The 27,922-nt window shown below is 32.2% G+C and overlaps 1 protein-coding gene across 1 annotated transcript; it reads left to right on the top strand.

Moving 5' to 3' along the window:
• Positions 1–173: 173 nt before the first annotated feature.
• LOC111697878 (double C2-like domain-containing protein beta) lies at positions 174–26,671 on the top strand. Its single transcript, XM_023468011.1, has 21 exons — positions 174–323; positions 2,296–2,332; positions 2,586–2,656; positions 3,194–3,256; positions 4,352–4,465; positions 4,659–5,158; positions 6,026–6,059; positions 6,501–6,561; positions 7,034–7,071; positions 10,307–10,374; positions 12,261–12,340; positions 12,540–12,614; positions 12,978–13,101; positions 14,438–14,550; positions 16,556–16,642; positions 17,514–17,578; positions 21,064–21,148; positions 22,547–22,640; positions 23,740–23,816; positions 24,580–25,503; positions 25,965–26,671. Exons 1-20 carry the CDS (start codon positions 217–219, stop codon positions 24,622–24,624), a joined length of 1,938 nt encoding a protein of 645 aa, XP_023323779.1. The 5' UTR covers positions 174–216; the 3' UTR covers positions 24,625–25,503; positions 25,965–26,671.
• Positions 26,672–27,922: the final 1,251 nt, after the last annotated feature.

The raw sequence follows: 27,922 nt of genomic DNA, 5'->3' as shown, positions 1-27,922 counted from the left end.
TTCCTTAAAATCATTTCTGAGTCGGACGAGCGGTCACAAATGTTAAAAATTATGTTTTTCGTTTTCAAGATATCAAATCAAACAGTTCATTAGATTTAACGTTGAAAAAGAAGGTTTCTTAGTTTTGAAAATTTTAAAAAAACGAAAATCGATGACTTTCTGTTCATTTTTTGAACGATTAACGATTAAAGTTAATTATTAAGGCATAAGAACCTGATGTGTGTTGACTGTAAGAAGGTGGTGTGTACTAAATGTGGAGTTGAGACCCAGGGCTGCGGAAAGGAAGGAACTATCTGGCTTTGTAAGATCTGCTCTGAAACCAGGTCTAGTAATAGAATCAGATAATCAAGGAAAACAAATTAAGGAGGGAAATCCATTCTTGTTTCAGGGGTTTCTTTTGATATTTATTTTAAACTAGTAATTAAGGAGGGAATATATTCTTGTTTCAGGGGTTTCTTTTGATAAAAAAACCTAAGATTAATATTTATTTTAAATTAGTAAGAATGTTTTTAAAATGTCAGATACATTTTTGTTAAAAATACCAAAAGGTTTACAAGATGTTTACAACAAAGGAAACCCATCTTGTAAGGATGCAGGAAAAATATGAGGTTTTCATGCAGACAAAAGAACTGAGTTTTTGTCACAAACTTTGATTTTCTAATCCCGTTATCTTTGCAGCCCGATGTTGTAGATCTTTAATATTTCAAACTATGAATTGTGACAGTTATAGTCTAAGTTTGAAATATTAACGATTTACACCATCAGGTTGCAAAGATATATGGATTAGAATATTTGAGTTTGTGGCAAAAACTCAGTTCCCTTGTTTTGTTTTACATTCTTTAAAAACGAAAAAGAAATTTGTGGATGTGCCGTATTTTAGAGAATTGCTGGTTGAATTTAATTCTTGAAGGAATTATTGACCTTATTCTTTGACTTAAATTTGCCTAACATCTCCATAATATCTCCATATTTTTTGGAAATATTAACATAATTAACAGCTAAAAGATGTTCTTGAGAGCCAGAATGTTCAAAAATTCTGTGTCCAAAGAATCATGGCGTTTTTTATCATGAAACCAAGTTTTCTGATAAATTTTGTCATTTTGTAGGTTCTATGGATATTTAAAGAATGTTGTTTTGTTTCTTAAAATTGTGATATTTTATATTTATTTTCAAATAAGTGAACCTTTCCTTAAAATGACACTTCCTTTACAAAATTGATTACGTAGACACATTCATATTCGATTATTCTTTCTAATAATACAGAAACTACAAATTATCTTTTCTCACACATATAAATTTATATTTTTGCAACCTACCGTATACGTAATGTATTCTGACCAAATTTCTAAAATTTGAAATTTATAATTTTATACCATCAGGTTGCAAGGAAATAAGGATTGGAAAATTAGAGTAAGTGTTCATTTAACCATTTCTGGGTCACTCAGAACCTTGTGGTAAAATAAGTTTGAAAAGTTTCTAAGCTTCAACTTGAGACTGTGTAATTAGATCTTGAAGAATCCTTCAACAAGGATAAAACGCAGTACACACATACAGATGACGACATCGTTTTTATCAACGCACGAATTTTTCGTTAACGATGGTGTCAGTTAGAAAAAAAACTATATAGACATCGGATTGTTTAGAAAAATGAAAAAAACAGTTTTTTCAAAAACGAATTTTCCAAAGAATTTGAAAAAGCGCCATTTTTTTATTAAACGAACGATTTTTTCGATTACAATTTTTAAAAACGATAGTTTTTTTCTGCAATAACAATTTTATTGAACGAACGATTTCTCGAGATGAATGATTTTTCTGAACGATCAGTGAAAAAAACGAAGAAAATAGAAGAAAAATGAACGATAATTTTAGACCAAACGAAATCATCTTTTTTAACGATCAAAAAAAACGAACGAAATGAATCAATCACAAACGATACACGAATGAAATTTTTTTTTTAATATTAACGCGCTTATCTCTAACTATACAGTGTGTATGTCTAGATTTCTAGACGGATACAGTGAAGAGATGCAAAAAAGTTTCTCATAACCACTTATTTTTGTAAATTTTAATATAATTTTGAACCAAAAAAAATTCACAACACATTTCTGAAATACTTCTGTTTTGCTTATGTTTACAAATATGGTTATTAGAATAAAATTTGTTTTACAAATTGTCTTTTAAAATTAAATTTTACATACTAAAACCAAACTAAGCTTTGCAATTTTTCTGTGCCCCCATTCTTAGTACGGAGAGAAACTCTGAACGAGGTTAAAAGATAAATATTTTATATTTCAGGGAGGTCTGGAAGAAGTCTGGAGCTTGGTTTTTCAAGGGAACACGGACCTTAGTCGTCATTAATAAATAATTATTAAGATTAAAGTTTAAAGTTTAAGAAAATATCTTTTCATATTTTCACAAATGTTTCTTATTAAACTAAACTAAGGCTTATCCATATTAATAACCATTTCTTTTATCACAAAAACGGATTAAATCGTTATTTAAATATTTAAGGTTGGTAAAATTAATAAGTTTTCTGTATCCTATATGTTCGTGTACTATGTATCCTATATGTTCGTGTACTACAGCAAGGAATGCCTATGCAGGATCTCATCGGAGAAGATTTATTCCAAACCAGTCCTGAAGAGCAGCATTCAAGGTAGAGTTCGACATTGTTTTTATCCGTTTAAAAAAAAATCTCAAACTTTTGCATATTTTTCTGTTTAACATTTTTTAAGGCAAAAATTTTCAACTTTGACCAGCCATAAACCTTCCTTGGGGTCAAGTGAGTTACAATAAACCTTCCTTGGGGTCAAGTGAGTTACCATAAACCTTCCTTGGGGTCAAGTGAGTTACCATAAACCTTCCTTGGGGTCAAGGGAGTTACCACAAAAATATGGTTGTTGTTACGTTTCTTAGATACAAAAAAACACCAGGGCAGACTAGCCAAAAACTGAGACTGTAAAGACGACCCAAAACTCTAAAAATATGACAATTTGAAGCTTGATTTTTAGTTTCTGCATTCAAAATATCTTGACTGACTCTGTGTTAAAAGTTGAAATATTTTAAACTTCGAAAATTTGTATAAAGCCTCTTGAAAGCCCTAAACCCCTGAATTTTAAAGCAACGAATACAATGCCCATTGCCAATTGCCCAATGCCATTGCCTAATGACCATTGCCTAACTTTGACTCTAGGGAACGAAGATACACCGTGTATAAACCAACAAGAAAGAAGGCTCCAGAAGATGCTGAGGAGAGGTAATTAATATTTCTGTCTTTCACTTTTATTGTTTGTGTCTAAACTTCAGCTAGAAATGTAACAAGTTTACCTCAAAAAGTTGCAAAAAAGATTAAATTGCAAATTATGCCACTAATGGAAGATCAAAAATGCAAATTTTTTTTGATATGTAAAATCCCCCCCCCACATCATCCCCCCCCATTCTAAAGGTAAAAGCTTAATACATAGGTCAAATCCGTGTATGTATAAATAAAAATAAAATATGCCAAAGGAATAATTCTGTCATATACTTTGATATTTATAAATATTATTTCTGATAAATCAAATTGTATAAAAGTTGCAAAGATGCAAAGATTCGAAAATTTAAGTTTGCAGCAAGTGTTCAAAGGCCGAACTTCAAGAATTTATGCTGCGGCTTAAATTTAAGCCACAGCTCAAATATGGTTGGTTCCACTTAAAATTGTATTAAATTTTTCAATTGAATCCAGTTTTTTGGCGGATTTAAGACGCGGCATAAACTCATTAAATTCGGACACAGGTCTTTTATACACTGTTATTGTGTTGTGTATACAGTGTGCTTTCAGCTTTCAGCTTTAATAGAACTGGGTAAAATCTAGTATTTGGAGTTTAAATATCGTATTAAACATTAAATTAAAACTAAAATAGTTTTATATTCTTCTAAATATACATTTTACAATCTCTGCAGGTCAAATTTAGCTTATACCATAATTTGTATATATGTATTTTTGTAAAAGGATTTGTTTATACTTTACATAGATATATGTAAATTACAGTTATATACTCTAATGTGAAGTTGCTTTCTTGATATAGTTATAAATTCTAAAATAGAGATTGATATATGAATATAATCTAATGTAGGGATGGGCATAAGTTTTTATAGAAATGGAGATATATATTTTGATGTAGGGATAGGGATATATTTATTTTACCACGGGCAACGCCGGGCCCTTCAGCTAGTAAGACATAAATATAATATCTTCAGTAAAGATGGGCATATGTAAATATATTTAAAAATTCAAATGTAGGGATGGGAAAATATTGAAATATGAATATATTCTAATGCAAATAATCGAAATATATATTTATAAATGTAGGGATGGGGATGAGGATGGAAGTAGTGATGAAGATGGAAGTTTATCCAAACGAACGTTTGCATTTAATCATGAGAAACGTGACAGTAATGGAAGCTGTTCTCTCTCTCTACAGAGGTATAGAAAAATAAAATAAATATTGAAAATAATAATATTAATAATATTTCTGTAATAAAAAAGGGAACAAAATCAGGTGTAAATTATACCTTATAATGGGGTTGATTAACCACTAGCTAATAGTACACTGATGTAAATAGATTATACATGTCCTCAGAAAACTAGACATTTTTAATCTGAACTTTACTTTCAGTAACTTCAGCTCTATGGATTCCCTGTACTGTCCTGAGACTGATCTATACAGAAGATCTGAACCTGGATCAGGGGGTAGACCAAACCTTCCTGCTCTTCCTCTCAGGGGTTCACCTGGTAGACGTCCTCCTCCGTCTAGAGGTAGTCCTTTACACTTCCGTCCCCGTCCACCACTTCCAAGGATGAACCGTCCACCTGGTCCTCCCTGGACCCACCGTCCTCCCTTCCCCTCCCCTAGAGGTCCCCGGCCACCCCCTTTAGGTAGTCCAAGAGGTTCTCCACGAGGTATGACTCGAGGACGACATCCTGGAGGTCGTCGACCACCGTCCTCCAGACCAGTTTCCTGTCCTCCATCTAGACATGAATCCTCCGGTTCTCAAACCCCTCCTCCTCTAGAGGATAGAGAGGTTACACCTGGAAAAGAATCTTCATCTCCGTCAGACTCCGACCTTACAGAGGTTCCGCTCTCTTTATCTCTGGACGGGAAACCTAGACATAGAGGTACACCGTACACTGTACACTATACACAGTACCTTGCTGTACACTATACACGGTACCCTGCTGTACACTATACACGGTATCCTGCTGTACACTATACACGGTACCCTACTGTATACTATGCAGTATACACGGTACCCTGCTGTACACTATACCCTGCTGTACACTATACAAGGTACCCTGCTGTACACTATACACGGTATCCTGATGAAGACTATACACGGTATCCTGCTGTACACTATACAAAGTATCCTGCTGTACTCTATACAGTATACACGATATCCTGTTGTATACTTTACACGGTATCCTGCTGTACACTATACACTGTACCCTGCTGTACACTATACACGGTACCCTGCTGTACACTATGCAAGGTATCCTGCTTTACACAATACACGGTATCCTGCTGTACATTATACACGATATCCTGCTGTACACTATACACGGTACCCTGCTGTACAAAATACAAGGTACACTGCTGTACACAATTCACGGTACATTGCTGTACACTATACACTGTCAACACTGCAAACTGAACACTGTACACTATACACTGCACACGGTACACTGCATATTGATATGTACTGCATATTGCTGTACACTGAACACTTTACCAATAATCGAAAAACAAAAGAGTTAATTAACTTATAAACTCTAATTCTTTATCTATTCTTCATAAATCATTGGAACTTAGCAATTTACTTTAATTATATACTTGAATTGAAGAAATATACAGAAAAATAATGCAGCAGTGGGTATTTATATTTTTTATGATTAGATTATGAAATGTATTAATTAATATAATGTTTATTCTCACCTAACTTCATCCAAGTTAATTCAAACAATTTTGAATAAATTAACTAATTTCAGGAAGCGCTGATGGTGTGATATCAACTTTAAGAAGGTATAAAGCATAATTAACAAGCATAAAATTAAATTTAATTTAACTTTCAGCACTCCTTAAACCCCTCATAGGAATGAAACTATTTCAAAAATGTCTTTGAAATCAAGAAACCTAAAAAAATCCCATTGAAAATATAAAGTTTCTTTCTTATTAAAAACTATTTTCAGTTTAAATTCTACCGAAAAAAAAGAATTTTAAGATAATTTGCGTAATAATTACAATTCTAAAGGGATCTCATACAAAATTCTTTTATAATGTTCCTTTTTTTAAAACTTAAAAAAAATTACATTATTTTTGTTCCTGATCCAACAATCAAAAGTTTAATTCTTTGTTCAGAATATTAAATGTCAGTGAAGGTTCCTACCCCTAACATTCCCCCCCATTCTACATTCACATTTCAAACAAGTTTTAGGACTCTTTTTGCATAATTATATTTTTCAGATTGAGCACAGTGAATCGAAAATCCAGATCTAAAAGACGGATTCAAGATTTTGGATTGGAGGTTAGGATTTTGCTTTTCGGGGATTTCAACATTCTGATTTTTTTTTTACTTAAAAGGGGATCTGCAAGATTTTTAAAATGATTATTTTATTTCAAAATTTAAATTATTGTAAGTTTGCTTTTATCATATGGCGTAAAATCGTAAAGAACTCCGATTATTTAGGAGATTTAAAAGTAAAATTTCAACTTTAGTTTAAACCAAAGATTAACTGAGTTTTAGCCACAAACTCAGATGTTCAGATATTTCAAACTTGCTTGAAGGTCTACGTCAGCACATCAGGATGCAAAGATATAGAAATTAACAACTTTGACACAGTTTTATATCCATTTCTCGAGACAGGGACATCGGATAGAACTAATTTTGGTTGTGATCAACTTCTGTAATCTCTAGACTTCAAGCCTTTACCCCCTTTTATTTTATCTTACCCCCTTTTATTAAATTAATTTAAAAAATTTATATTTTTTACTTTTAGTTGCAGGAGGAGGGAGCAGAGAAGGGCAGTTCTTCAAGGTTAAAATTTTAATATTTATCTTATTCATTAAATCGTCTCATACGTAATAATTTATGGCCTTTTTAAGAAATAAGAAGTTTTAATCGCCATAAGTTCAAATTAGAAAAACTAAATATTATTAATGGGATTCTTTTATCCGATATCGGTTAATCTTGAACCCTTGATCTCTATATACATCGTGGATACTTTTGAACTTGAAGGAAAATGCTTGATTCATCAAATACAGTCTGAGTGGATCGATTGGAATATAATTTGTTTAAAACTTAAAATTCGTCGACTTTGGATATTTTCCGAATGAATGAAAACCATTAGTTAATCAAACATAGAAAGCAGTTGGCGGATTTTTAAGCAGAGAATATATAAAAAAAGGAGAAAATATCTTTCTGCGACTTGCTAGCCTTTCAAATTTAGATTTCTTGTTGACAAGTTCTTGAAAAGAATACAATTTGATGGAGACAAATCTAAAATAAAAAAACCATTTTCTGGGTTAAATTGTGTTCTCTAGGTTTCCAACAAATTAAGTTGAAATTTCGGCAAAATATCAAAATTTCATATTTCAAATTTCTAAATTTCTACCCACTCTTCTACATACCATGAAATGTTAATATTGAACATTTAAAATTATTAAGTTAGCTTTATTTAGATCTAAAAGGAATCTAATGCCTACTTCATGGCTGGAAAATTTGTCTGTTTTGAAAATAGTTAGATACAGGGTGTCCCACGAAACATGACAGTTGGTAAATTGTTATCAATGTCGTCTTCCATACACTGCATTAGATATTAAAGGCTGTTTGCAGTTTATTTCGTTTAAAAGATCTTTTGCTCAAGTATAATTTAATTTAAAATTAATTTTACTATAGTATGTCTCCTATATAATATTTTTATAATTGTCTTTGGTATTAAACTACTTAACAAATTATGGAAGAAGACATTCTAAACTATTTACCAACTGTCATGTTTCATGGGACCCTGTATTAGTTGATCGATTAAAATAAAATTAATTGGCCCCTCTATTTGAATTGTGTCATAACGGAATCACTATGGCAATTTTTCATCACTTTTTTGAGAGAAGTGGTTGATTAAGTGATTGAGAACTTATACATTCATGGTAAACATAAAACAATGGAAAGATGGTCGTCTTCATTATTTTTTTAATTTATAAATGTCGTGAACGATTTTGTTATTTGTAACTGTTTTAATATATCATCGACATTTTATAATCAAAAATAGAATTCCACTATTTTCTGGTTACCCCTGTAGAAATAAACCAGTCATTTTCTGGTTACCCCTGTAGAAATAAACCAGTCATTTTCTGGTTACCCCTGTAGAAATAAACCAGTCATTTTCTGGTTGCCCCTGTAGAAATAAACCAGTCATTTTCTGGTTGCCCCTGTAGAAATAAACCAGTCATTTTTTTCTGAATTCATTTAGGTCTCGAAATCAACTTAAGATTTTTTAGAATGTGTTTAAGAAACTTCTTGATTGTGTTTTCAGAATGTGTTTAAGAAAATTCTTGATTGTGTTTTTAGAATGTGTTTAAGAAACTTCTTGATTGTGTTTTCAGAATGTGTTTAAGAAAATTCTTGATTGTGTTTTTAACTCACAGAGTATGGATAGAGGTTCAGTGTACTCAGTACAGTGGCAAAACTGTACAATTTTAGAAATATTCGGGTTGTTTGTGTACGTATTTTTAAAAAACAAATTATTTTTCCAGCGCTTCCTTTTTTACTTTCATATTTGTGGTTTACATCTTAGGGGAAAATATAGATCTATCTCTCTGATTATTTAGTATTGATGTGTACGCCGGCAAAATATGATCTATGATCTGTATGAACCCCACTTCCTCCTGTAATCGAGGTTCGGTGAGATGAGATGGCTAAGTTTATAAATATCAAGTCTGTGGTTTAACTCGAAATACTGGAAACTGATTTAATAAAGTATAGTTTCAAATGTTAAATGATGGTGCAAAGTTTCAGCTATATGTAATTGTCAGAAGTTGAGAATTTACCTTAAGAACAATTTTTAAGACTTATATTCAATTTTTTTTCTAGCTAAAAACAATTAGTTAGTAAGAATTATCTTTAAACCTAAATTTTAAAAATTAGATGATATCAGGCGCAATTTTTTCTCTCTGCTCTCACTCTGCAAATAGACCCTGTCCTTGTCACACAACTCCGACATTTCTTGTTACTCAGTTTCAATTCCGACATTTCTTGTTACTTAGTTTCAATTCCGACATTTTTTGTTACTCAGTTTCAATTCCGACATTTCTTTTTAATTAGTTTCAATTCCGACATTTTTTGTTACTCAGTTTCAATTCGGACATTTCTTTTTAATTAGTTTCAATTCCGGCATTTCTTGTTACTCAGTTTCAATTCCGACATTTTTTGTTACTCAGTTTCAATTCCGACAGTTTTTGCAGAAGTCAGAAGTTTTGTGTTGTAAACTTCCGAGATCAACCATTTATAAATATTTTTGATTTCCCGTGATGGTCATGCCCTGCAAGAATAACTTTAATCAAACATTGATCCTATGATTTAAAAGTGCCTCCATTGGATTTGGAGATCAAACAATATCCTTACCTAACTTCTTGTATTCATCATATAATCATCTTGGAAAATTTGAAGAATTTTTAAAAATATATTTTGAAATTCATGGAGAATTGAACCCGTTTTTAGTTTGGGTTTTGATTATTATCATGAATATTATTAATAATCATGCTTGCCAGATCTATTTCTTGAAAACATCCTTCCAATTCAAATTTTTCCGAGATTTATTAAAATTTAGTTTTTTGGAAACAAAACAAGCTAGTTTTTGCCTCAAACTTATATTTTAAATTCCTATATCTTTGCAAGACTAAACTATTTGATTCGAAGTTAAAATTATCTAAGGTATAACATCGGCTTGCAAAGATATAAGAATTGCAAAATCCGGTTTACGGCAAAACCTCGGCTCCTTTATTTTATACTAGCTTGGGAACCCAGCGTTGCACAGGGGTTTCAAAGTTATTCCCACCGTTTACCCGCACATGGTCGATTTTACCGAGAAACACAATTTTCGCTATTTTTGACCCACTAAAATAAGAACAACCAAGCTAAGAACATTCCCGGGGCTCTCCCGAGTTCCCATATCAAAATTTAAGGCAAATCGGCAAAGGGGTTCCTGAGTTTTGATCGGAAAAACAAACAGAGATTACAACTTTATACATATAGAAGATATATTTATTGTGTTTAGAAAAGAGAAGGATGTGAAGAGTCAAGGTTCAGATGATGGTACCTCTATGTCTCCTAGGACACCTGAAGGTTAGAACCCACATTATGTCACTGGAAATTCAGATAGATTAAAAACACGATTTTACAAAAATTTCGGTATAACGAATTGAAAAAAAATCTTGTTTTAATTCATTCATTCATATTTTTATTCAACTACAAAGCATGAGATATTACAAATACGCAATCGCAATTTACTATGCAGTTTGGACCCGTCTAACCAGGGATGGTTGTTTTGATTGGTTGGCCCGAAGTTAATTAACGATTAATTCTATTTGAGCAGTTTTGCCTTATTTGTTCATTGTAGAATCATTAAATTTTTTTGTAAAAGAAATCTTTCTTTCGTTTTCAAATAGTTTAATATAACGACGGACAAAAACTAATGGTTTTATCAAATCTCAAGCTTCATGCTAATTCTGAAATAAGACCGAGTCAGGATCATGGGTATCTGTCCTGATGAAATTCATATATTAATCAATACATGCGTAATAAATGAATCCAAACTATCAACTGACTCGGCCCGCTCCATTCCCCGGGCTCAGAAGTGCTTTAACCAATCAGAACCGCCCATATTGTTGACGGACCCTGAAACCTCTTCTGTACATAAACATAATCTGAAACTAAACCTTTATATCAAGAAAAAAATGGCATGTATAAGTAGAGTTATTTTACTTTTGTTTTCACGCACAATCGGTGTACATTTAAATATCCGAGTGGGGTCAACCTTGGCGGCACAGTTTGGACTCTACCAACCTCAAATAAGCTTTTAGTGTGTACTGGAGAGATATGCAGTACTCTGACCGAAGAAGTACAGGGATTTAGTGGAGAGAAGTACCGCCAATTTACAATTACTAAAGCGGCAATTTATTTTATTTACTATCGAATCAATAAAAAATGTCATGTATTTACTCTAGAAGTGAGGTTTTCCTCATTTGTTAATAGGTTTCTTGTGTGATGTGTTTACTTCAGTTGGTTTCTTTTTAATAATTTTGGGAATAATGGTGTTATGGGCAGAGGCAGGGTGGGGGGCATGATATTTAACAAATAAATAAATAAATTAATAAATTTGATTAATAAATATCAGAATGTTGGTGATACATTTTTGATCTAATGTTTTTTCTCTTTTTCTGGAAAGTTTTGATAGAGAGAATTTTAAAATTATCTTTTTTAGGAGAAATTAACAAATTGATTTCAGAATAATCATCATCAATTAGTTTCAAATTCAGTTTTTTTATTTCTTTGAAAAATTTGAAAAATTTTGTTTTATGTTTATACATCAAAGCAGACACTTCTAAGTTTTATATACATCTTTTTATATATACTTTTCTTGTTTCTCTTAATCCAATAAACAGCAAAACGGCTGATTGGGCCTACACTCACAGTTTTGTAGGCAAAATACATGTCCCAAGGGAAGGTTTATAGATGCTTAGAGCTGCACAAATTTATCTCCACAAAATAATATGATTGAATCTGCGAATCTTTTTTGTTTTATATTGAAGTACGAAAAGTAAATTCTAATAGCCTCAATTAAAAGTTGAAATAGAAGATGGGCACGAAGCGCCCTGAGAGCCTAGCAATATATTTAATAACTTGCATGGCTGTAGTAAATTATTCAAGTTTAATTTTCTAAGTTTGAGAGAAGTAGTTCTGAATCTTATGAAGATGGAACTAGGGGAAAAGGAGAATAAATAATTTAGCATTTTTAAATATCATATATTTTAATTTTAAATATCATTATATTAATTTTGAATATCATGATATTAATTTTAAATATCATTATATTAATTTTAAATAGCATTGTATTAGTTTTAAATAAAGTAGTGTATGATTATTATTATTTTTATTATTATATTACTTTTAAATGCAGGAATTTCTTATTATTATTAAGATTATTATTATTACATTATTTTGTAATGCAGGAAGTTCTGGACTGCTTGAATTTGCTCTCATCTACGACGAGACAGCATCCCTCCTACTAGTAAATATCCTTAGAGCAAAGGTAAGAACACCTTATTAGATTTATTATTTTAGAGATTTCTTCATGTGCATCTTTTTATAAAAAACCTTTTGCTTAGAACTTTTCTTTGGCAGTATTTTTAAAATCTTTAGATGGTAAATGAGACCTTTCTTTGGCAACTTTGATTTTCTTAACTTTCTTGTTTATCCTTTGACTTTAATTGTTTTATATCTGTTTTCAGGGTTTGAAAGGACTCGATGTGAACGGCCTATGTGATTCCTACTGCAGGGTTACCCTAGTACCCCCTAGTAAAAAGGTATTTTATTTACAAACTCCCCTCCCCCCGATTTTTAAATACTGTTAGTTCAGGACAGTTGAGTAGTAAACATCTCTCTGTAAGAGTGTTTTAGGCAGTTTACACACTGCTTTCTTAAAAAAAAAAAAAAAATTTATTTAAACAAATTTTAACTACACCATTTATATATGTATTTATATCTTTGTGTGTGAATAAATCTTTATAATAATATTTTTCATATTAGAAATTCAGTGCAAAACTTTGCTTTTAATAGAATATAGATTAAATTCCTCTTTTTAGATATTGAAATTATTAAATGAATACAACCCACAAATTTGCAATTTTAATCAAAAATCTGTACATCTAATATAAATAATATTGTAGGTAACCCACCAGAGAACTAAAACTGTGATGAAGAGTATACACCCTGAATATACAAGCTTACTCAACTTCCCAGATATACCAAGAGATCAGCTCTCTACTATGCATATGCTTATGCATATACTAGGTACCCCCCCCCACATCACAATTCTTTGCAACAAACCATTATTTGCTTATCCTTATATCTTTGCAAGCCAATGTCGTAGGCCATACATATTTCAGATTATGAATACTAATAGATCAATATAACTAAGGTTGAAATATCAAAGGTATTTACCATCAGGTTGCAACGATATACTGATTGAAACAATTTGAGTTAATGGAAAACACTCAATTCATTTAAATGAAATTGTATGGGAATACAACTTTGTAAGAATAAAGGTTGAAAAATAGAAAAAACGCGAATAAATCCAAAGGAATTAAGTTTTTGCCACAAACTCAAATATTCTTATCCCTTTATCTTTGCATACCATGGTCATGACCTTAGATATTTCAAACTATTAATTCTGTTAGATCAAATAATAGATCTTAAATATCAAAGGTTTACACTAAGCGGTTGCAGAGATATAAAAATTAGAAAATTTGAGTATGAGGCGAAAACTCAAATCCTTTAAGAAACTGAACGCATCAAGGGCCGCCTCTCCAGCTCCCACTCGATTGAATAAATAAAATCCCATGTCGTTTAGTAAATATTTCTAACTCCAAATTCTGATAGATAAAATAATCTAAGTTTAAAATATCAAAGATTTACGACTTCAGGTTGTGAAGATATAGGGATTAGAACATTTGAGTTTGCAGCAAAGACTCGATTCTTTAATTATCTTACTCTAAAATATTTGTACTTCCAATACAGTTGTAAATATGGATAATAGCAGTTTACCTTTTAAAAATATCATTAGATTTTCTTTAGACGGAGGAAAATACAAAAAAATCCAATTGATTAACTAAAAATCGAAAAATTCCCAAAAGCTTCTTTCAGAAATAAAAATTTAGAAGATTACTTTAACAGAATTACGCGGTATTTCTAAAATCTTCAAATTACATTGAATGTCTCAAATATTTATTTTGATAAAATAAAATAAAGGGATTGTAAGCGTAATTTTAAGTGACCCTCTATGTAAAGATGACAATTTCCGATTCACAACGATACCCTTTATAGCTTTGTCTGATCAAGTAAAAATTAAATTGTAACGTTTATAATTTTACAAACTAATTATTTTCAATTATGGTTTCTCTATGAAAGGGACTTGTGCATTTCCACTGCAGGTAAACATATAAGAAGGCTCACTTGAAATTACGCTTACACTCGCTCTTGAAAGTTTAATAACTAGCTCTCAAAAACTCGTTTGATTTTCATAGTACAAAAAATCAAGTTTCATAATTTACAACTTACAATTTCAATGGATCTGCCAAACTCCTTTCCAATTTTTACTGGCACTTTATTCATGAATATTTATCTCTAGATGAAGATATATCCGGAGATCATCTGTTAGCTGAAGCAAGGGTGGGTCTTATCAAAATATTTCCTCAAATGCAGAAACAATTTCAAGTTTGTCTTCACAGACCTGTTTTCCAGGTAAACTATCATGTTCAATGATATCTTCTCTTTATTAACACTAGCTTTAGTGCCCATTTGAGAACTTTTACCTTTAGGAAGTTGCCATTTGAGAACTTTTACCTTAAGGAAGTTGCCATTTGAGAACTTTTACCTTTATGAAGTTGCCATTTGGGAACTTTTACTTTTAGGAAGTTGCCATTTGGGAACTTTTACTTTTGGGAAGTTGCCATTTGGGAACTTTTACTTTTGGGAAGTTGCCATTTGGGAACTTTTACTTTTGGGTAGTTCACTTAGATATCTGACACAAACTGAAAACTTAGTTTCTTTACGAAAAAACATATTTGTAAAAACTTTCCAAAAAGTGAATTTATCTTTTTAGTTAAAACAAAAAAAGTTCTCAGATAACATTTAAAAACTTGTTCATCGTCGAATTTTTGTAATTTAGTATTCTAAACAAGATTTTTTTCTTATATTCTAGCTTAACGCAAATTACAAGTTTATACACGTTTTGTAAATTCCGAAATTTTTATCAGATCCGGATCTCTTAACGTTGATGTGTTTTGTTTTGACTTTCTAATGATTCTGCCCCCCCCCCCCTCCATCTCAATTCTCAGGATTTCCTTCATGCTTGATACTATGTTTGAATTTAAAAGAAAAAAACCAGGGTCTCACAAAACATTCATTATTCTTCATGAAGTGTCAACTGTGTAGACTGTGAAGTGCATATCTCCATATTTCATTGTAAAAATATACCAAGATTTTGGTTTCATATAAAATACTTCTTTTCTAGAAAACGCAAAAAATAAATCATACACGCTCTAGGACAAAAACCTATTTGAATTTTTTCAATTACTTCTTTTATACTGAATTAAGTTTCGAAAGATTTAATGTAGATTTGGTTTTATAAGTTGATGCATAATTTCCTTATCCATCTGGATGGATAGTGATAGTACACTGATAGCTAATGATTGCGGCCGAATGGAAATATCTGTTTAATCTCTAGGATGGAACTGACAGTATCTTGATAGCTAATGGAATTATGTACTTAATCTCTAAGATGGAAGTGACAGTATCCTGGTTGCTAGTGGATTTATCTGTTTAATCTCTAGGATGGAAATGACAGTATCCTGGTTGCTAGCGGTTTTATCTGTTTAATCTCTAGGGTGGAAGTGACAGTATCCTGGTTGCTAGTGGTTTTATCTGTTAAATCTCTAGGATGGAAATGATAGTATCCTGGTTGCTAGTGGTTTTATCTGTTAAATCTCTAGGGTGGAAGTGACAGTATCCTGGTTGCTAGTGGTTTTATCTGTTTAATCTCTAGGATGGAAATGACAGTATCCTGGTTGCTAGTGGAGTTATCTGTTTAATCTCTAGAATGGAAGTAACATTATTCTGTTAGTTGTAGCTAGTGGATTTATCTGTTTAATCTCTATTATGGAAGTGCCAGTATCTTGGTTTTTAGTGGATTTATCTGTTTAATTTCTAGGATAGAAGTGACAGTATCTTGGTAGCTAGTGGAATTATCTGGTTAATCTCAAGGATGGAAGTGACAGTATTCTGGTTGCTAGTTGATTTATCTGTTTAATCTCCAGGATGGGAGTGAAAGTATCCTGGGTGCTAGTGGATTTATATGTTTAATCACTAGGATGGAAGCGACAGTATTCTGGTAGTGGTAGCAAGTGGAATTATCTGGCTAATCTCTAGGATGGAAGTGAAAGTATTCTGGTTGCTAGTGGTTTTATCTGTTTAATCTCTAGGATGAAAGTGACAGTATCCTGGTAGCTAGTGGTTTTATCTGTTAATCTCTAGGATGGAAGTGACAGTATTCTGGTTGTTAGTGGATTTATATGTTTAATCTTTAGGATGGAAGTGACAGTATCCTGGTTGCTAGTGGTTTTATCTGTTTCAATCTCTAGGATGGAAGTGACAGTATTCTGGTTGCTAGTGGTTTTATCTGTTTCAATCTCTAGGATGGAAGTGACAGTATCCTGGTAGCTAGTGGTTTTATCTGTTTAATCTCTAGGATGGAAGTGACAGTATCCTGGTAGCTAGTGATTGCGGACAAATGGATTTATCTGTAGCTTTCTACTCACAACATGGAACTCTAAAGGTAGGTCTTTAGTTTCTATAAAACTGTTCATATAACTTTGTAATTAAACTAGAACAGATTGAATAAGTATATTTCATCTTGTGTCACCCAACTGTATTGATTGAAAATATCGATGTTTCCATCCACGAGATCAGAGCTGAGATTTTTCAAGTTTGCCCAAGACTCTAAATTTGGTAAAACCGACCTAGTTTTCTTTTTTTTTAAACTTGGTTCCAAGTAAAATCTCGGAAATTTTACTGTAGATTGGTGAAAACTGGATAATTTAATAAATAGCATGGCAAATTATAAATATTTAAAACCCTCCCCCTTCTAAAAGTTGAATTTTTTTCAGTCTAATACTTTTTACTAAATTCTCACATCTTCTGAAGTCTGTTTCATTGTATTTAATCTTCTTGCTAAATTAATTTCTTAAAAATTGATATTCATGATTTTTTGTATTCTTATTTTTTTTCTAATAATCTAAAATTTTCTTCAATCAACTTTTCTGGATTTTTTTTTAATTTTTCGCAACTAAACTTTTTTTCGAAAAGATTTTGATTAAAATCTAATACCCTGTCTGTCAAAACTTTAAATGAATTCGGGTCTTTGAATTTCTATTTTATATAAAAAAGTTAATCATTTATTGAGAGGGATGAAAATTCTTTTTAGATAAATAAATTGATATACATTCTCTTAAAGATTATATTCGTAAATATAAAAGTAAATAGGTTTGTATTGTAAGTAATTAATTGTTTTTTTAATTGCCGTAAAAAATAATTAACTGCAAATCAAACAAATTGAACAAGTTTAAGTAAATCAATTAAGCACTATAAATTTTTTAATCACTGGAAATTTAATCTTGAAATTAGTTTTTATAAATCGATTTATTTAGGTCTCTATTATCAGCTGTAAAGGACTATCTCCCCTAGACGCGCAAGTAAACCCCTTCGTTAGAGTGTAAGTTAGTTTTTATATTTTCAAAACTGTACAGGCAATTGCCATTCTCTGTTGCGCGCAATGCTCCGTGAAATTCCAAAACAGAGAGAGGGGGATTGAATTTTGTAGATCCAGAAAAATGATATCTATGGAATGCCTGAGTAGAGACTGGTAGCTGGTGGGGTCTTTAATGGAAGACATGTGGCCGCAGCGCTCGGCCCCTAGCCTGTCCTAGCCGCAGCGCTCGGCCCAGAAAGTGTCTTAACCTAACCTAACCCTAAATAAATACTAATTTAAATATTTTTCTGGATCTACAAAATGCAATCCCCCTCTCTCCGTTTTGGAATTTCACGGAGCATTGCGCGCAACATAGAATGGCAACTCCCAGCTGTACATTGTACACAGAGCCCGAGTCGTCCAATTTGTACTTTTTGCAAACATATGACGTCTTCGACTGTGGCCGTCCGGTGAAACACGACCACTCTCGGCGAAAACAAATAGAAAGCATAGTAAATGTATATTATTTGCTGACACCTATACTTTGGGTGATATCTAGCGGACAAACACTATACAGTATGGAGACATACAAAGTACGTATTAGATACGCCTGTTAATTTCGGACGACTCGGGCTCTATATTGCAGGAATCAGAAAACTGGAGGAAGACGACATTGAAGCAAAACTTAAGTGTATTTGATGTAGCTACAAACCAATAGTTTTACAAGCAACTTATTTAATCTCTTGCGATGTAAAATGGGTCTGTTTAAACTGCACAATTGTTGTGTTTCATGTTTAAAGGACAATTTAATTTTGACTCGTTGTACATTGTACAACTAGTCAAAATTACACTTATATTTCACCAAGGATAACGTATTAAATCCTTGATGGGATCATTAGTCTAACTTTAAAAGAGAACGATTCATATAGTGTGCTGCTCCGTTTTGTCGTCTATGGCCTTTATCATTGAATTTACACTGTTAACTTGTGCTAGCTGCCTTAAAGTCGGTTTATACTTCAAATAAACCCGCGTGTGAGGGTCACTTGAAATTAGATCTCTCAAACTAAAATATGTTGAGAAGTGTTTTTAATTCCAAAAATTAAGAGATTAAAACTATTTTAAAATATGTAAAATATCCCTTTTTATATAGAATGTAAAGCATGAATGTGCGTGGGGGGATATTACTTTCAGAAATAATTTTGATATCAAATTTAACACTATATTTCCCATGATAGCTTTTAAGCATACAATATTACTCCCACTTGCCTCTCTTTATACTGACGTTATATATATTTGTTTATTAAGCACATTTGAACACACAAATGCTAATTTCTCCAACTAAAATATTTTAAATCCTGTTATAATGAATATCGTGTAACACTATATCTGTAAACCTGAACTACGTTGTACATTATTAGTTATCTACGTTAGTAAATAACTACGTAAAACCTATAGCATTATGTATCTTAACTGGGATGTAATGACTAAGTAACAGGATATATCATAACTACGCTGTATATAACTACGTAATATGATTAGCTAAATTACGTTTGTATATAATGACGTAAAACTTGTAATTACGCTGATAAAACTTAACTTGTAACATAAAACCCAGAATACATTTAGATGGATTTTACTCCGCTTTGATAATGGTGGGAGAGTAATTCTTCTTGTTTAGCGAACAAGAGGCGTCCTGAATCACTAACTTGGAAGATAGATAAAGACTGGAAATTACATTGAGTTGTATCTTTTAAGACAGATACCTGAGAATACAGACTGAGTCGTATCCGGATTGATATTGGCTATGGTATTTATGTGAACCTTGAGTTCCTGATTGAGTTGCATCTTGTAAAAGAGATACCTGAGTCTTCTAGTTAGATTGTAACTCTTACAACCTCATTTCAAATATTTGTTTTTGTAAAAGTAAATTCGATTAAAGGAATTGAATTTTCCCCACAAATTAAAATCGTCTAATCCGTATATCTTTGAAAACTAAGGGTGTAAGAATTTTATATTACAAACTCAGAATATATGATCTGAAAGAATTTATAGTTAGAAATCTCTACGGTCTTCGACGTTGGATTGCAGAGAACTATGAAAAAAAAATCTTATTTCCTTTGGAAAAACCTCAGTTCCTTTGTCATTGTCAATATTCTCATGTGAAATTTGGGTCACAAGAACCCACCACAAACACAGGGGGGGGGGGGGGCACCATTATTGCAACGCTTCTTTGAATTTTTAAGCATAATTTTGGAGCAGGAAAAGAGGCACCAGAGTCAATGAGAAATCTCCTTGAACTCAGGGAATCCTGTAGATAAATTAAAGGAGATGAGGTAGAGGGCCCGGCAGGTAGGGTATGAACATCCTCCTGCCAGTGAACTAGTTTCCCGACCAGGAACACGGAGCTCTGCATTTATTGGCCTTAGAACCCCAGGAGTGATGGTAGTAACACAGGGTAGGAGATAATGATCTGTTATCCTGGTGGCTGCTGGCGTGAGGAGTAGCTGAACGGCGGGGCCTGTTGGTAGCTGAGGATCTAACGGCGTTGACAGAGAACTCCAGGGCGCTAGAAACGACATATACAGAAACTCTGCTCTGATAGATTTCATCTGCTTTCAAGGCCAAGAATATAGGATCAGAAAAATCATCCCTGAGTAGGTGAGCTCGAACGTCGGCAGGCAATCTCTTGAGAAACGCTCCACGGAGAAAGAAACACGGTTTGTGACCAACAGGCAGTAGAGCAAGCATATTCGACATGAGCTTTGATGGCTTCATATCACCGGATAGAGGGAGGTTAGAGATTGCTTCATACCTTTGAAAGTCGTCGAGAGCAAACAACTTCAACAATTGGTTCTTCAAAGCTTCGTAAGGTTCGGAAGACGGAGGAGATTGATAAGATCCAGAACCTGGTTTGCAGTTTCCTGGTTGAACGATTAGACGCAGTAGTAGAACTTGGTGGAACTGACGGTCCCTCCCTTGAGGGCAAACTGAGCCTCAACCTGGACGAACCAGGATCCGCAGAATCTGGCCAAAAAGCTGGAACTTTCACTGAAACTGTATTTAATAGGTCCAGCGAGCTGGGTTCAGCTTGGACCCGGACATTATCACTGTCCTGAGGCATTATCACTTGAGGGTGTAGCTAATTAAAGTCTATAGCGGCGAGGAAACAAACAGCCTATAGTAATCGAACTTGGGGTCACCAATTTAGCCACACTCAGTTTAACAAACGCCGGGTTTAAATAATTACTTTATTAACTGATAAATAACTTATTGCAAATTTAAAACATCGAATAATTTTGTATATAGATGGTGACGTGGCAGGAAAAACGCTCAGCTTGCCGCGTCTTGATATCCGGCTCCAGACTCTTCAGACTAGATCGTCTTCCGCCACAGTATAATACATTTTTCTAGAAACCCTTATGTCTATGTTTAAAACTGTAATGTAGTTTCGGAAGAAAACTCTAGGACACTTTTTTTCTGCATAAACCTTGATTTATATTATTTTGCAGTACACTTCTGCCGGAAAACAATGGAGACAACAAAAGAAAAACAACAATGAAGTGGAAAACACCTGATCCTGAGTACAATGAACAGGTACATGGGCGTATACAGGGTTTCTTCCCCTAGGAGGGATCCCCCCCCCCCCAGAAATGAATGAGTCACAAACTCTAATTTTTTAATCCAAAATCCTGGCAAGCCAAAAGTCGTAGATTATATATATTTTAAACTCTGTTAGATCAAATAGTCTAAGTTTGAAGTGTCAAAGGTTTACATAATCAGCTTACAAAGATTTAGCTATTAAAAAATGTAGGTTCGTGGCAAAAACTCAATTTCTTTGTTGTTCACCTTTCAAAATAAATGGAGAATGAGATTTTTAGGATTTCTACAGTGTATAGATTGAGCATTGTTCCCTCCCCCTCCCCTCCCCGGCCCCTCCTCTGGATACGCCCCTAAATGTATTACAAAAATTGGTTTTTGAATTTTCAACATATGAAAATGGGGGGATAAAACAAATATCAAATTTCTTGAGATCTGTATTTTATGAATCTGTTGGATCTTGCTGCTTATTGATTATCGATACAATTTCATTAAATTGGGCACAGAACACAGAACACAGAACACAGATCACAGAACACAGAACACCGATCACAGAACACAGAACACAGAACACAGAACACAGAACACAGAACACAGAACGTAGATAATATAACACAGAATACAGAACACAGAACACAGAACACAGAACACAGAACAAAGAACACAGAACAAAGAACAAAGAACACAGAACACAGAACAAAGAACATAGATCACAGAACACAGAACACAGAACAGAATGAATAATGAATATATATATTTTCTGGAAGAATATTGAATAATGAATATACATATTTAGTTTGTTTACTTGATGCATATATATATATTTTATGGATGAATATTTACTGGATGAGTATTGAATAATGAATATATATATTTTTAGTTTATTTACTTGATGAATATATATATTTACTGGATGAATATTGAATAATGAATATATATATATTTACTGGATGAGTATTGAATAATGAATATATATATATATATTTAGTTTGTTTACTTGATGAATATATATATTTACCGGATGAGTATTGAATAATGAATATATATATTTACATGATGAGTATTGAATAATGAATATATAAATATTTAGTTTGTTTATTTGATGAATATATATATTTACTGGATGAGTATTGAATAATGAATATATATATTTACATGATGAGTATTGAATAATGAATATATAAATATTTAGTTTGTTTACTTGATGAATATATATATTTACTGGATGAGTATTGAATAATGAATATATATATTTACATGATGAGTATTGAATAATGAATATATAAATATTTAGTTTGTTTACTTGATGAATATATATATTTACATGATGAGTATTAATAATGAATATATATATTTACATGATGAGTATTGAATAATGAATATATATATATTTAGTTTGTTTACTTGACAAATATCACTGATCTACCAAAGCAGAGTTTATCTGTTACACTATGGAGTTACAACAAGGATGTACCAGAAGATTATTTGGGTAATTAGTCATTAAATTCATTTTTCTTTTTTACACAAACTATTCAAATAATCTCTTTTAGTTTATAAATATTTCCTTTCAAATCTTTGTTTCTGTCCGAGGATTTTTAGTTGATGTTTTTTGGTGTTAAATACAAAGAGAATATATAGAATATATATTAAAGTGGAATTTAGACAATCCCTCGGTATGAATTTTTCAGTACCTTTCAGCCTGAAACGGAGTTCAAAGTGTACAAATTATGTAAATGTTCAAAAATTGCAGTAGAGTACATAAATACAGTGTGATTTCTAGACTATCCCTTTCAATTTCGAGTAAAAACATCATTTGATTTATAGTTATAACGGTAAATCATCGTTTGTAAAGTGAAAGGCAGAGAGTCTATGTGAATTGATCATTGGTCAATTATGAAACCAGCCTATTTCATAATTTGGTTTTCTTTTAATATTAATTTGAAACTTTTTTATAAAATGATGTTCCAGGGCCCAAAAGGTTATATATCATAAATATGTGAAGTACACCTGCAGTATGGAAACAGTAAAACAAAATGGCCGTTTTACACTTTTTCTAGTAAATTCTACTCTAATATATATTCTATGCTCTATAATTATATATTTCTTTTGTTTTATAAGGTATTCTTTATTTTATAGCTCTGTCATTCATTCATCATTCATTCATCCTAAACAGATTTTATTTTCGAATATACTTGTGTTATTTTATTCGAGCTTTCTTTACAAAGAGCTCTCAGCAAATAGCTGAAATATCTGAATGCATTATGTTAAACGGATTTTTAGAACTATTCCATTTTTCTCAACAGTCCGTAATATAAAATATAAAAACCATACTGCTGAAACGAAAAGTAACATTTTTTCGTATTCTTGATAAGAATAAATTTTACGACAAGATAAAGTTTATTTCTTTAACTTTTATCATTTATACAGTCGATCAAATGCTTATTCCAGGTTTTTGTAGGATAGCCAAAAACAGGTTTTTATAAAAAAAATATGGTGCGAAGCCTTGTTTTGGATAATTTTGGATTCTAATTTCATCCATAGTTGTGCTCGAACCTGAAAATAAAGACTATATAATTTGAATTGTTTAGGTGGTTTGGTGCTGGGACTAGGATGCAAGGGAGAACGATTAAAACACTGGGCGAGTGTGATTAAACATCCAAATAAGGAAATTGCAATATCATTCAATAAATGTGGAGATATTAATAATTTACATTAGCTCCTCCTATATTTTACAAGTGCATTTGCACCAAATTTGAAAAATATTGGATTAAAAAAGATAAGATATATATCTCTTAAGATTATAAGAACTTTCCAAAATAAATAATGAAATTTTTAAAGATGGCCGGCTGCGAGCTAATTTAATAAAAAACCTAAAAAGATCGAAAAAAATATCAAAATATATCGATATGAGCCTAAACCTAAAGAATGCGCGAAATTTAAGTAATAGCTTAAAATTTCTGTAAAATAATGAGTTTCTACTAAAATATTACACTTTCTTTAACCTTGAAAGTAAATTTGAATCTGAACCATGGATGTTAAAAGATTAGTCTTAAAACAATGAATTTACAAAGAAGGTTATTTTCACAAGGATTCGTTGATTATTTTTCAATTTATCTTTTCCTTTTTATAAATTTATGTAAAGCAAAAACTCCGTCTTTTTCAAATTTATTCAGATTTGCTAAAAAATCTCATCTTGGGTCCAACAAATGAATATAAACCGTAAATGATGAAAATATCTTTTTCTTAATCTTAAAATTGACGAGTTTTAATCGTGGTTTCTCTTTAAAAGCGACTTTTACAGCGGAGACAAGGAAGACTATTATTAGATTTTATCTCTTTTGAAGACAAAGGATTAAAGACCTTCTAAGGTTTGATATTTTGCACCTTCACAAACATTAATAATGAGGTTAATATTGCAATTTATCCAGGTTCACAAAAAAACTCATACTCTGAGCTCAAATTTTCTTGGTTAACGAAACCAAACCCTCCAGCTTTCTTTAATTTTGTTTAGTTAAACCCAACCCTCCATCATTTTTGAACCTTGGTTGGTGAAACCCAACCCTGCATCCTTTCTGAACCTTGGATAGTGAAACCCAACCCTCCATCCTTTCTGAACCTTGGATAGTGAAACCCAACCCTCTATCTTTTCTGAAACTTGGTTAGTGAAACCCAACCCTCCATCCTTTCTGAACCTTGGTTAGTGAAACCCAAACCTCCATTCCTTCTGAACCTTGGATAGTGAAACCCAACCCTCCATCCTTTCTGAACCTTGGATAGTGAAACCCAACCCTACATCCATTTTTAAACCTTGGATAGTGAAATCCAACCCTCCATGCTTTCTAAAACTTGGATAGTGAAACCCATCCCTCCATCCTTTCTGAACATTGGTTAGTGAAACCCAACCCTCCATCCTTTCTGAACCTTGGTTAGTGAAACCCAACCCTCCATCATTTCTGAACATTGGTTAATGAAACGGAAACCCAACCCTCCATCTTTTCTGAATTTTGGATAGTGAAACCCAACCCTCCATCCTTTCTGAACCTTGAATAGTGAAATCAAACTATCCATCTTTTTTCAACTATATTCTTCTTCTCTAAACTCTACCTTAGCTCGAAGCATGTTGAAACTTCTCAAAACTTCTCTAGATTTATGAAGCTTATGAAAAACTTTTATGAATATCGACCTGGGAGAAATAGTCGATATAAAGGAACTAGTTTTCTAATACTACATCGCCCTTTCTAATCAATATTCATGGACACAGCCCCTACTAGAGACATATTTCGATAAAATTATAAATAGTTTGTAAAACAGAAATTGTCAACTATTCTCCCAGTGTAGGAAAATTCCAACAGGTTGTAAGAATTCAGTCAAATTATTTAACTTTACAATTCCTTAATACTTAATGTTTTTTCCATACTCTTACAGTTTCTATACGCTTGAATCCCGCCCTTTTTACAAAAATACATATTACATATATATATATATATTTATTATATAAACTATATTAAGTTAAAATGTCAGATTTCGACTGCATCTGTGATTTCTAATCTGTTTAGTTTATTACAAGGTTTACCTCCTTGGTCAATATATAAGGGATTGCTTATGAATATTAAAGAGGGGGTCCAAGGGCCGAATTAAAAAAATGCTAAAAAAACGTGTATTTGAAAAGTAGTTATTATCCTTTGGGCCATTCTTAAAATTGATGTTTTTTCTCGTTTGATTAAATTTCGTTCTTACACCTCTTTTTAAAAATCCTAAAATCTCCCTTATAGTTAAATAGTTCTGAATTTACACTATTACCTTGACTTTGAAGTTATGTATTTTATTATGTGTTTATCATGCTAGTTTACAACTTTTTATATTCAAATTTTTTAATCTAAATTTTCTATTTGTACAATACTTACTTATTGAACTTTCTGCTCCATTTTCCTTAGTTCTTTGAGAAATGTTTCCGGGAAAGGAGTTAAATATGTGTTGACCAACTTTTTTTTATTTTTTGCTTCAATCCTGATATTTAACTCTATTTACAAATCCTTCAATTTCAATATATTTTAAAGGGACTGTAAGCGTAATTTCAAGTGACCTTGGATTTATGGAGTGGCACATCATGTCTGATTTACAACAAACCCCTTTAAATCTTTGTTTAATTAAGGATTTATAAAGCGGGAAATTAAGTGCCAAGAATTACCCCGGGAGTGTACAACAGCATGGAGTGTATAGTTCACACTGCACTCAATCTATATTATACCAATGAGAGAATCTACCTCTTTGTTAGCCGGACAAAGGTTTAAAGGGTACTAGTGGGAATCGAACATGCATCTCATAAGTGAAAGGTCGCTTGAAATTACGCTTACAGTCCCTTTAACCAGTAAAATTTATAAATATTAAATTTTATTGAAATCATTAAATTGTATGCACTTGTAAACATCTTGTCTGCACCTTCATTCAAACTCATATTAGCTTCTTAACAAATTGTAATATCTTAAAAGATTCTGAAAATAAATTCTATTAACTCGTTGACAAACATCGTTTTAAAAAATGTATTGTAAACATGGAGAGAGGCTTATTTGTAAATAAACTACAGTTAACAATAGGAGTGGGACGGATAACAAGTCATCTCATCTATATCGTGTAAAATGATTCGGCCGTTAAAAAATGCCAACCCAGAGAATGCTTTGAATGCATGTTTGGGCGCGTGTAGAACCAAAGCCCCTGTTGGACCAGGAATCATATTTTCTAAGTTTGAATTCAAGCCAATAGGCATGGGACACGGCTTGACATGAGGCAGAAGGAAATAGAAATAGCCTGGGCTAAAACCGAAACAAAAAGTTAGTATTCAAAAGGAATCCAAAGACGGAAGATTAACTCGTCGTTTCAAAATTTTCAAAATTCAATGCTTTTTTCCTCCTCGGATACTAAACGAACACTGATGCATCTATTCTTGTTTACAAATTCCGGACAGAGAGAACTGGTTTCAATAATGTACGCAGAGTATACGCGTACTACAATTAACTTTCCTTGCATTATAACCTTGCTTTAAGCGAAGTACTGTCCATGCTGGCTTTGTTTACATTTCTACCCAGAAACTGCAGTACACATTTTTTTAATGGAAGTTGATGGGATGGGTGTTTTTTTCTAATGATAAAAATATAAAAAAAAAAACATGGCCGAATATATATTTGTAATTGTAATCCCATTTTTGTTTTTGCAAACTTCAATTAGCTGTACTACTTTCCTCAATGTTTAATTCCTTATGCAGATCTACAGATTAATCTAATTTCTCTTCGGTATCCCTTGAGGGTCCCTGCAGGGATAGATATACTGGAGGGGTCAATCATTGATCCTCAGATTTAAAAGTGCCCACTTTGAATATCGAGATCAAGCGTTCAATATTAACAATATTCACACAAAAGACTTGATCTCAAAACGCTGTAAAACATACTTTTTTAGAAAGACACGGTCTGTTTTTACAAGGAAGATTTCTCGAGATTTTGCATTGTTTTAAAATGACTTAAAAATGTTTTGAAAATGTATTTTCAAGGTAATGTTTACACTGATGTGAAAGGTTGGGTATTATCCAAGATCTCTAAGAAGCTGAGAATAAACATGTTGTTTGAAATTTTAAATATTTCTTTTCAGAATAAGATGAGAATTAGCTATATTAAAAGTACGGCATTTTTGCAACTAGCAAAAGACGTTTCTTTCTCTGGAAAAGATTTTCAGCAAGTTATTCTCAGTGCAACAAATTTTTCAGCACATTATTTTCCTTGG

This window comes from Eurytemora carolleeae, unplaced genomic scaffold (assembly GCF_000591075.1).
Source record: "Eurytemora carolleeae unplaced genomic scaffold, Eaff_2.0 scaffold306, whole genome shotgun sequence".
NCBI lineage: Eukaryota > Metazoa > Arthropoda > Copepoda > Calanoida > Temoridae > Eurytemora > Eurytemora carolleeae.
This window is presented reverse-complemented; position numbering and strand designations above follow the sequence as displayed.

Bases quoted from the DNA above. Each gene is read 5' to 3' on its own strand.
- LOC111697878 (XM_023468011.1), top strand. From the start codon at position 217: ATGTGTGTTGACTGTAAGAAGGTGGTGTGTACTAAATGTGGAGTTGAG. The intron at 7,072-10,306 runs GTTAAAATTTTA...TATTGTGTTTAG, and splicing joins GAGAAGGGCAGTTCTTCAAG to AAAAGAGAAGGATGTGAAGA. The intron at 12,341-12,539 runs GTAAGAACACCT...ATCTGTTTTCAG, and splicing joins TAAATATCCTTAGAGCAAAG to GGTTTGAAAGGACTCGATGT.